General features: G+C 35.9%; 1 protein-coding gene across 2 annotated transcripts in view; it reads right to left on the minus strand.

Moving 5' to 3' along the window:
• LOC137031141 (protein phosphatase 3 catalytic subunit alpha) overlaps positions 1-12153 on the minus strand; it is a 128765-nt gene that overhangs the window by 52115 nt on the left and 64497 nt on the right. For both annotated transcript variants that reach the window (XM_067401814.1, XM_067401813.1), the window contains exon 2: positions 7659-7859. In XM_067401814.1, coding sequence (XP_067257915.1) covers positions 7659-7859 — 201 coding nt within the window. The remainder of the gene's footprint in view (positions 1-7658; positions 7860-12153) is intronic.

A 12153-nucleotide genomic window follows, 5' to 3' on the forward strand; every position in this document is an offset into this window, starting at 1 on the left:
TAAAGTGGCAAACATATAAATGAGAAAACTACTCAAAAAGATTGGTACCGAAATGCACATCTTGTCAGAGCACTGCAGTTTGTGTAACAACACATTGTCAAAGCAGAGTTAAGACCACACACTCATACTAACATACAAAGCAGGAGTCACGACCAGATCCTACATGAGATGAGGGAGTGGGAGTACATGAGAGGGAAGCTGAGAGATTGTTCTGACTGCACACCTATCAGCAGGCCAGAATGTGGGTGAAACACATTACACAACACGGACCCACTTGCTTTAGCCTACATGAAGCCATCGCATGGGTGTGCACACACACAGACACACATACGTATATGTGGTTTACAGGGACTCTCCATAGGCGTAATGGTTTTTATACTGTACAAACTGCATATTCTTTCACCCTACACTGACCACTAAACCTAACCATTACAGAAAACTTTTGCCATTTTTTGAATAATAATAATAATAATAATAATAATAATAATAATAACAACAACAACACAGTTTAGTATGTTTTTTTAAGCCACTTGGTTTACAAGGACACAGGAAGTGTCATCATAAACCATGTTTATGTTGTAATACCCATGTCATTATAAAACATTTGTGTCCTCATAAACCACATATACAAGAACACACACGCTTGTGGTTTATGGAGACTCTTCATAGGCATCTTTTTATTGAGCAAATCAAATTTTCTATCCCCTAACCTACCCCTAAACCTTCCCATCATAGAAAACTTTCTGCATTTTTTTTAAATAAAAAAAACAAACAAACAAAAAACAACACAGTTTTTTAAAGGTGCCCTAGAACATTCTTTCACAACATGTAATATAAGTCTAAGGTGTCCCCTGAATGTGTCTGTGAAGTTTCAGCTCAAAATACCCCATAGATCTTTTTTTTTTTTAACTGCCTATTTTGAGGCATCATTAACTATGCACCAATTCAGGCTGCAGCACCTTTAAATTGCGCGCTCCCTGCCCCCCCGAGCTCTTGACTATAAAACAGTGTATAAACAAAGTTCATACAGCTAATATAACCCTCAAATGGATCTTTACAAGATGTTCGTCATGCATGCGTTGGATCATGTGAGTATTGTATTCATTTGGATGTTTACATTTGATTCTGAATGACTTTGATGGTGCTCCGTGGCTAACGGCTAATGCTACACTGTTGGAGAGATTTATAAAGAATGAAGTTGTGTTTATGAATTATACAGACTGCAAGTGTTTAAAAATGAAAATAGCGACGGCTCTTGTCTCTGTGAATACAGTAATAAACGATGGTAACTTTAACCACATTTAACAGTACATTAGCAACATGCTGTTGTAATGCAGTTGGTCCAAAATGCGGCAGCTAGAGTTCTTACTAGAACCAGAAAGTATGACCATATTAGCCCAGTTCTGTCAACATTACATTGGCTCCCTATTAAACATCGTATAGATTTTAAAATCTTGCTACTTACTTATAAAGCTCTAAATGGTTTAGCTCCCCAGTACCTAAGTGAGCTCTTAATGCATTATAGTCCTTCACGTTTATTGCGATCTCAGAATTCAGGCCAGTTGATAATACCCAGAATATCAAAATCAACTGAAGGCGGCAGATCCTTTTCCTATTTAGCACCTAAACTCTGGAACAATCTTCCTAGCATTGTTCGGGAAGCAGACACACTCTGTCAGTTTAAATCTAGACTAAAAACACATCTCTTTGCTCTTGCATACACATAACACATTATCAATACATTAACATTTTTCAAATCCGTTAAAGGATTGTTACGCTGCAATAATTAGGTCGGCCGGAACCAAGAACATTTCCTATAACACTAGATATACCTGTACATCAGAATAAGAATGGCATCTACGCTAATATCTGTCTCTCTGCTTATCCTGAGGTTTGCCGGGTGCTGGATCCAGGCCGTATCCAGATCAGATGGAGAACCTGTGTCTGGACCTGACTACAACGTAGCCCAGGAGACAATGGGCCTACAGATCCAGTTCTGGCTGCATCTATAATTCAGATTTTTAATCCCTGTATCCGCTTACATATATTTATATATAATCTATTTTTAATCTCTATAATAAAAATGTATAATTCAGATTTTGATCTCCATATCCATTTACATATATTATATATATCTTCCAAGGGGTTTTTTCCCTCCTAGGACTTTTTTCCCAGTGCTAGCACACTGGGTTTTTCTCCTAGGGGGTTTTTCCACCCCTGGGAGTCAGCCGACATTGGCTTAATGTAACACCATCTTGTATATGTTACATATTACCACGCTTGTTTGTACAGCTTATTTTAAACCACTTCCCTTTTTTCTGTGCTTCTAATATGTAAAGCTGCTTTGAAACAATTACCAATTGTAAAAGCGCTATATAAATAAATTTGACTTGACTTGACTAATGAAACATTTAGAAAGACAATTTACAAATATCACTAAAAATATAATGTTATCATGGATCATGTCAGTTATTATCCCTCCATCTGCCATTTTTCGCTATTGTCTTTGCTTGCTTATCTAGTCTGATGATTCAGCTGTGCACAGATCCAGACGTTAATACTGGCTGCCCTTGTCTAATGCCTTGAACATGGGCTGGCATATGCAAATATTGGGGGCGTACATATTAATGATCCCAACTGTTACGTAACAGTCGGTGTGATGTTGAGATTCGCCTGTTCTTCGGAGGTCTTTTAAACAAATGAGATTTATATAAGGAGGAGGAAGCAATGGAGTTTGAAACTCAATGTATGTCTTTTCCATGTACTGAACTCTTGTTATTCAACTATGCCAAGGTAAATTTAATTTTTGATTCTAGGGCACCTTTAAGCCATTTGGTTTACGGGGACACAGGAAGTGTTATTATTACTATGACATCATAAATAAACTAAAATCTGCTTAAATAAACAAACAAAGAAACAAACGCAGTTTAGGGCTTTTCAGATTTGAAATAGTTAACCCTGGGTAAATAAAATCACGTTTCACGTTTCACACTGCTCATAATTTACCCGGGGTTAACAATCCTGTCACAAGCTGATATTCACATTGTACTTAAACCTTGGGTTGATGTTCTTATTTGCATATATTTGTGGTGTCAGTGTCATTGATTGAATAAACACAGCACACGACCTGTTTACATAGCTCTAACTTTGCGTATAGCCAACTGTATTATCGAGTTTATACTGAATGGACATTTCGGACTATAAAAGTAAGAATGAAACGGTCACGTTTTCTGTCAGCATTTGACATTTTCCCTCTCAAACGCTCAATTTACTGTTTATATACAATGCGCAGTGTTTCCATGACTGTCCAAAGCAGCCAAATCTGAGTATTCGATTAGTTGTCTGTTGCTAAGCATCTAGCTGTAACATTAAAACACCACATCATTGCATACTGTACAAGTTTGGCACCGTAATGCGGGGTTAACACCGCAAAAGCGTCGCTAACCCTGCTCCGCAGCAGGGTTTCAAAACCCCGGGTAAAAAGCAGTGCTAATCCCGCTTCTAATTGACAAGTGTAAAACGTTCCTTTACCCGGGGTTAAAAGCGGTATTTAGAACAAAGATAACCTGGGGTTAAACTCTGTGTGAAAAGCCCTTTTCCAGCTTATCATCTAAAGAGTATTTCATGAACACAATGTTGTTTAAGCATTAAACAACAATCTACAATAAATGTAGATAGTGTTGTGGTTGATTTTAAGACTACAACACTTAGGTTATCCTAATTGGCTAAGTATGGTTGTGGTACAGTTATGTACACTTGATTACTGTATGCATGAAATAATTGATAATTAACCCTCTTCAGGGAGGCACATACAACTGATACTTTTGTGAGACATCCACATCGTAAACAATGATCTCCTCCAAAAGCTGTTCAATGTTTTCAGTTTTACTATTGCCCAATTATACATTACACATTTCCTCCAGTGTGGTTAAAAATCCATGTCTTAGTTTCTCTGTTACTCAATTTGTTACAGAAAAGCATAATAAATTCTTGCTCATTTTACATTATATTTTACAAGTGTTTTGCATTAGTCTGATGAGTGTAGTCTCAGAGGTTATAATGGGAGATTAGCCCAGTCAGTTGTGTCTCATAAAACACATGTGCGTATTATATTACTGCATTCAAATATCGATCATTAATATGTACAGTATTAACAGAGCTGCTCATGGGATAATGGACTACAAAAAGCATTTTGGAAATCTCAAGATAACTGGAATTGCTTTCTGAACCAAATGAACAGGCAGATGTATTTTGCATCAGCTGCACATTTAGTGATTTTTTTTTTTAACATCAGTGAAGAATGTTTGTGCTTTCACTGAGATCATCCCCACCATATGTATATCAAAATGTATAAGGTAATATGAAGGTCTGGCTCAGAAAAGCCCAGAAAAATCCTTAGTTTCAGCCCTAGGACTAATCTCTTTAGCAGCTTTAGGGCTAACATCCATTCACTTGTCATTTCCACTAAGAACACACCATTAATTATGGCAGACATCATTTAACAAGTCCCATTTGGTGTCTCTAGACGTCCTGAAAAGGTTGACTTAATATTAAGTAGATAATTCCATTACAGCAACCAAAACATTTAAGATACAACAGTTAGGTCCAGTGAAAGGCACTTGAAAGTCCAGAAGCACTGCAGCTGAACTCTCTGTTTAACAGAGATAGAGAACACCCTCCTAATTCTTCTAATCTGGAGGAGTGCTTTGGGAAGAACATGTCATTGACAAATTTAGACTGAGCTGCTGTGTTTGTGGTTTCCTGAGCAGTTTCCCATCTGGGATTGGGTGATATGGCCAAAAAGTCATCACAATATAATTATTCATTTCAGTCAATATCGATAACTATCACGATAAATGTGAAAGTTTTAGATACTAGACAGTTTAAATACATTTAGCCTAAATACATTTAGTATAAATGCACAAATGCTAAAGCTTAGGCTAATGACAAAAAATACTGTATTTATATTCCATTACTCCTTTAATACATTTAACATGTCTAAAATCTGATATGAATATCCCAAATTTCTGCCACAATACCATGGTGCATTTACTGTTACTAGAGTAAATCAATGGTTAATGATGGTGATTTGTAGATTGAAAAGCATTCTGACTGTATCATTGTCCACAGTGTTTCTCGTGTTTGTCAGCATCTGGCTTTAAACTAGTTTAAATCACCAACACATTTGTGTTCTTTGCTGAATTCAAGCACTTCTCACTGGATCTCTCTGTGCTGTTTAGTGGTCACGCGACCACTAAACAGTAAACGCATCTGCTTTAGTAAGCTCACGCTGTGCAGCTGTTTCAACTTTGAGCCGAGCTGATAAATGATCATTGTGGGGGAGTTCAAATGAGTATCACCATTTTATTCTGCTTTTTTGGTGTATAAACATTATATTAAACATTTATCAAACCTTCGTTATCGTTTTATGGAGGAAAATGATATCGCAATAATTATTGTTCGCGTTTTATCGCCCAGCCCTATATTTTCATCCTTATCTCAAGCCATGCTAAAAGGATCATACATATAAATGTGTCTTCCTGACAAGAATACGACTCATGTTTATAGTAGGATCTGGAATCTGGAAGTTTGTAAACCAGTAGTTACAGTAGTGGTCAAAAGTGATGTCTGAACTAGGAAAATGGGCTTCTTTGCACTTTATTCGACCTTTTTATAAAATATTTATAAAAATTGCAGGATGGAAGGAGCTGTCCTCTGCAACCAAGGAGGATAACGTTAAAATGGCTAAATCTGGTCATCCAGTTTTGGATATTTCTCATGTCCAGGATGTGAATGGTCACAATATCCACAGAATTATTTAAAAGTGAGACCACTACCATGCAAGTGCTGTGGCTGGTCAAGGAAGACTAGTGAGCATTTTGACAGGAGGATTAATATCGCCTGAATGTGTGACCACCTCAAAACAGCTTCTAAAGACAAAAAGAACTTACTGTTGATCAGCTCTTCCTCTAACACCCTGTCTATTTTATGGAATCTAAAAAATGTCCATACTGTTGAGCCTCCAAATGTAAATGTATATGCTTTATATAAACAAATGTTTGCCTTCTAAGTGCTTCCGCTAAAACCGCATTTCCGTATTCTTCAAAAAGTTTACGCTGTATGTCCTACTCCTTCCCTATTCTACTTACGGAACGAACGCGGCGCCAGTTAAATTTTTTCAGTAAGTAGAATAGGGAAGGAGTAGGACATACAGCGTAAACTTTTTGAAGAATACGGAAATGCGGTTTTGGCGGAAGCACTTAGAAGGCAAACATTTGTTTATATAAAAAATACATTTACATTTGGAGGCCATTAAAGTCCACTATAAGGAGAATAATCCTGGAATGTTGTCATCAAAAACCTTAATTTCTTTTCGACTGAAGAAAGAAAGACATGAACATCTTGGATGAGATGGGGGTGAGTAAATTATCAGGAAAAGTTTATTTGAAAGTGGACTAATCCATCAAGATGTAATACTGTGTTGAAGTGTCAACCAGATGGTGCTGGATTATTTGCGATATTATTGTACTGCATGTGTCGTATTAACACAAAATCAATATTTTATTTTTTTAAATGTCACAGCTATCACTAATATCGGTATTTTGCGACACCCCTAACTGGGTGGTTTTCCTACAGCGTGATACACGTGAAACCCACTACTTATGTCTATGAGACGCCCTGATGGCTCTGATCAAGATTAAAGTGATTCAAACCTCCAGATCTAATTCAGCATAAATGCCTATGAAGCCCTGGAGATAATTCACATCAGACTAGAGGTCATGTGTTAAATATCAGCACACATAAGCTATGCAAGAAATGACAATAATGAGAGAGGAAGGGAGTGCTGAAAGTGAGGGCAAATAATGTAGCTTACATAGATGAAAAAAAAAAATAAAAAAAAAAACACAACATAATGAATCTGGAAACAATTTTTCTTGCTGCCTGCCATGTGGGTTTATGAATATAATTGCTTCCATTGTTAGCAAAGGGTTGTCCTTCTGCTCTAATGAAATCATCAAAAAGCCTCATCAGAAAGTCTAATTAAGTCTTGAAAAGAAGGGGCAATATGGAGTCAGTGAAAGACAAAAAAAAAAAAAATTCTCTGAACAGGACTAAGCTCTTCATTTCATTTTTTGGTGTCCTAACCAGCAGTTGACAGAGGACAAATTCACAAAATCAACACAACAGGTACATTAGGGCTGGGTATCACTGTCTATTTTAAAGGATATGATGACACAAATGTCATGATTCAGGACAATATATAAATGTACATGTGGGGAAAAAACAAACAAACACACAAACAAAAAACAATTGCACAATTCTAAAGCAGATGTCATCTGATCAGAGGTGTATTTATACAGGAATCATACTCTAAAAGCATCTCTATGCTGTGCTGTTGTCATGACATTTAGTGGGATATTTCTGTATATAAAAATTGCAAACTGTGTGCTATATACGGTACTACAAAATATATATGTATTTATATAAATTATATGTATATATACACATATACATATACACAATTAACAATTACTTATATGAAGTTATACATATAGTTAAATTTGAAATTTCTCAACAGAACCCAAAAGAGTTCAAATGGCTCTCATCGAGAATCTTCAGCAGCATCTCAGCACAGAATCCGATGGAGAATCACTCACCTGTCACTGGGGCCTCTATGTCCAGGAGGTTCTTCTCAGAACGGAGGATTGCAGCTCCCTCGCCAATTAATCGCAGTGCCACACTCTCCTCCACGCGCCCCTCTTTGGTGAGGTGGGCCTTCAGGACATCTACTTTGGGTTTGCCCTCACTGTCAAACACCTCCTTCACAGTCAGTCGGTGGCTTGGAGGAAACGGGACAGCTGGAAGGAAAAGAGATAGAAAGCACATTCGTTTCATTACTGATATGCTTAAAAGAGAAGGGTGGTCAGCACATCTCTGATTTTTTTGTTAAAAAATACAATGTCATTCAGTTGTCTCTTGAGGGTTTTCTTGTTACTCAGGCTTCCTGTAGTCTCACAAGACCAGGATCTCTTCCAATCATGTATTTAACTGTTATGAAAAAGTGGTGGGGATTTAAATTGCACATTATGCAGTTTTTATATTTATGAAAATTCTATCATTTACTCACCCTCAAGCTGTAATTACAAAATAAATATTTTTTTTTTTAAATTACAAAAAATTCAGGTCGTGACCCTATAAGTAAAAGTATAATGAATATGTAATATATATATATTTAGCAGTTTATGCTATAACCAGTAGTAAAGAGGAAGAGATGATCAATTTAGCTACAGCAATCTGCTATGCCACATTAAAGAGCATCAAAGTGCCATTTATTGTTAAGTCAAGTCACCTTTATTTACATAGCGTTTTTAACAATGCAGATTGTGTCAAAGCAGCTTTACAGTGATAGAGGGAACATCATTTTGACTGTACAGCAGATCTAGAAGAAAACAGTGTCCAGCTTAAGTAAGTTCAGTATTGATTAATTCAGTTACTAATTTATTTAATTTATGTATATTTCAGCACTGGAGAAAACAGTGATGTCATCATCCAGCTCAGTTTAGTTCTCATACAATAGTGTCAATTAAGGCTGGACGACTAATCAAAAAGTAATCGAAACCGAAATTCAGAACTTCTAACCGACGTAACTTATTATAGCATATATTTTTCTACTTTAGAAGGAACTATTTACAACCCACAGCTTCACAATTAATAGACGGTATGACTAATTCACACACGCAATCACTCATACTGGTACTGAACTAATTGATCTTTATGTGATTTACAACGAGCAGAAATCTGTAAGAAATGTTACGAACCATAGATAAAATAACTGCTGATAGTGAGCTGTTATGTCAGATCACTCTTTCAATAGGAAAAAAATATCCCACCTTTAATAGTCAATCATATTTACAGTACAAACCTTGTTGGTGAAATATGAGGGCAAAAAAAAGAAAGAACAAACAAAATAATTATACATTAATCATAATCGAGGTAAAATGTTCAGTTAATCGAAGTTTTGATTTTAGGCCATAATCGTCCAGCCCTAGTGTCAATGCAGGCAGATCAAAAACATTGTTGGATATCAAGTGTCCCCGACTAAGCAAGCCAGAGGCGACAGTGGCAAGGAATCCAAACTCCATCATGTGACAAAAATGGAGAAAAAAACCCTTGGGAGAAACCAGGCACAGTTGGGGGGGCCAGTTCTCCTCTGAACAGTGCACGAATATGATTTAGGGATGCACGATATATCGCATGAGATTGTCACGCGCATTTCGTCAGTAAAGCCGGTTCCCTGATTACCGCTAAATCGCCATCACCTGCTTTCAAATGCAGCGGCATTTAATAGACAGAACCGTAGTTCACTGAAAAGCCACGCAATATCGCGTTCATATCGCAGATGAATCGCCTTTGATAATGAACGCGATATTGCTACGGCTCTGTCTATTAAATGCCGCTCCATTTGAAAGCAGGTGATGGAGATTTAACGGTAATCAGGGAACCGGCTTTACTGACGAAATGCGCGTGACAATCTCATGCGATATATCGCGCAGCCCTATTATGATTCAAGCAGCATTGCAGGTCAGAAGTCAGATTGGGATCAGAACAGTTGAAACTTTGTTTCATATCAAAAGTTACAACACTTATTGCGATTATTGGATGGCAGGCACACTACAAATAATATTTAGAGAAGTTTAGTTCATGCTATCAATATAAAATAGCACAGACTAAAATAACTTAAGAATCAATAGTTAATCAAAATGAAGACTGATTAAGATAGATTAACCAAAATTATCACCCAGCCCTAATATGTATATGGGACACATTTCTATATAGCTTCAATCTGAAAAACTTGATGATTGTCTAATCAAAATTAACAAAATATGCATTAAGGTGAAAATAAAAATACAGATATTGTCAATGCATCAGATTTATGACATTTATTTATATTTCATATGTCGTTCTGAAATACATTCAAAGTATGTTATTATGATTTATTATTTAGCACTTATTTTACAATAATACACACAAATCCAAACACAAGCAGCATGACAACTGGAAGTGACAAATGGGCATTTTAACCAAAGCTAATTAGGGCTTTGAAATGGGAGATTCAGCAACACCGTGTGGTTTGGAAGCAGTAATTGTATTAATGACACAGAGAAGAACAAACAAAACCTCCCTCATTGGCTCGACAACTGACTCACTGCTTTCTGTCTCAATACAAACAATGGTTCAATCATGGAAAATGAATGAAATAAAAAGCATTATACAAACTTAACAAGTGAGCATATGCAAATGTTTACATTTAAAATCAATTCGGGTGATTCTTGCAGGACAGTGATTATTTTCTGTTCCTTTCTATGCTGTAATGGCATTGTATATTCTGTATTAACTCTCAGTATCCCGATTCCCTCCTCTCCAATTATCCTCCACTTATTCATAACAAATGTGTAGAAAATACTTTGGTAAATAGCAAAGTATTGGGGATCAACAGCAATTTCAGACGTGCTGAAGCAACGGTTGGTGAATAAGACACATATAAAAATACGTATTATTCAGTATTTTTGTAGGGATTTAATTTCAGATCACTACGGGTACAAGAAGAATGCAATTTACCATTGCAACGTCTAGAAGCCATTTTGGTTGACCATCACCATTTTAAAGACCCTTTTACACAAATTGGAGAAAAAGCATTTCTTTGGAATTGTCTTATAAACAGTTTCATCAGACAAAGTTAACTTCTGGTCTGTGTTTGTTGAACGGGTCTGGTAGTAACTGTCACATTTACGTTTGGCCAAGTAATGGTTCTTTTCTTCTACTAGAAACCCAAATTAACACTGACTAGCTAATTTACTTGTTTTATATATATATATATATATATATATATATATATATATATAAAATTTACTCTAGAGGGACTCTGTTGTTATTGATTCTTTGTGGAAGTCCTTTGTGGAAGTTGTTACTGTTGAAAGTGTCTATTTGCTCCACACTCAAGACATGGCACACTCCATCATCTCAATTATGTTATAATCATAGAGTTGCCAGCTGATTACATTAATGTGTTAAAAGATATTTGAAACATTGAAGGCCAATGTATTTCCCCCCAAAAAACAAAGCAAACAAACAAACAAACAAACAAACAAACAAACAAACAAACAAACAAACAAACAGAAAGGATTTTCTTCAGGTTTATGCTATTATAGTTGAGATATGTGGGCTTGTGGAATACATTGGGATAAGTTAAACAATTTTCAGTTTTAATGGATTGGATAGAAAATGGCCCGATTTCTTGACTGACCATTTCTCGACTAACTTTTCACTATAATCACTATAGTCTTGGGCATAGAGCTAGGCTGTATGACCTTCAAACCTATGTGATATTTGTTGTAATTTAAATATAGCATTATCTACCATCCATCAAGCATACATTACTCTTAATATGCAAAGCACAATGAATATGTTTCAAAGCCACATTGTAGTCTTTGCCATAAATCAACAGGAACTTTCTAGATACATTTTAGTCCATCATTAATTTTGAACCTTTATGATCCAGATACAAATTTTATTGGTATTGATTCTAAACTTTGTCCTTTTATTACAAGATTTTTCATTTAATCTTTCACTATGAAACAAAGTCTCAAAGGTGGCATTTGCTGACTTTATAGCAGCTACAAAAAAAGATATTATCCAAGTATATTATTTAAACCTGATTTTACATTTTCTAGATCAGATCAATCATGATTTGATCTGCTTCTCGATTTTTTTCTTTAAACAAATGTATTTGTTGTTTATTTGCTCTATTACAGGCCAAACTGACCTTAAAAAAAATCTCTATAGCTGTTTGAAAGCTGCATTTGAATCAAGTTCCAAACAAAGATGATATATGTAGGTATGAGCAGTTATTTTTTATTTAAATTAAATTGTACCATTTCAAGATTTAAAGCAAAATCAGAATGGTCTGACTTTAGCTTTTTGAAATTATGCAACATAAAAACATACCTGCACAACAAACAAAAACAGCAGACAGACTGAATGAAAATGCAAATTCACTCTCTGACATTAGGTGGTGCTTAGGGAACAACAGCGATATAGAGTTTCCTTAGTAACCACTATACACAAAGCAGAGCTGCGCTTATAAACACTACT

This window comes from Chanodichthys erythropterus, chromosome 11 (assembly GCF_024489055.1).
Source record: "Chanodichthys erythropterus isolate Z2021 chromosome 11, ASM2448905v1, whole genome shotgun sequence".
Lineage (NCBI taxonomy): Eukaryota > Metazoa > Chordata > Actinopteri > Cypriniformes > Xenocyprididae > Chanodichthys > Chanodichthys erythropterus.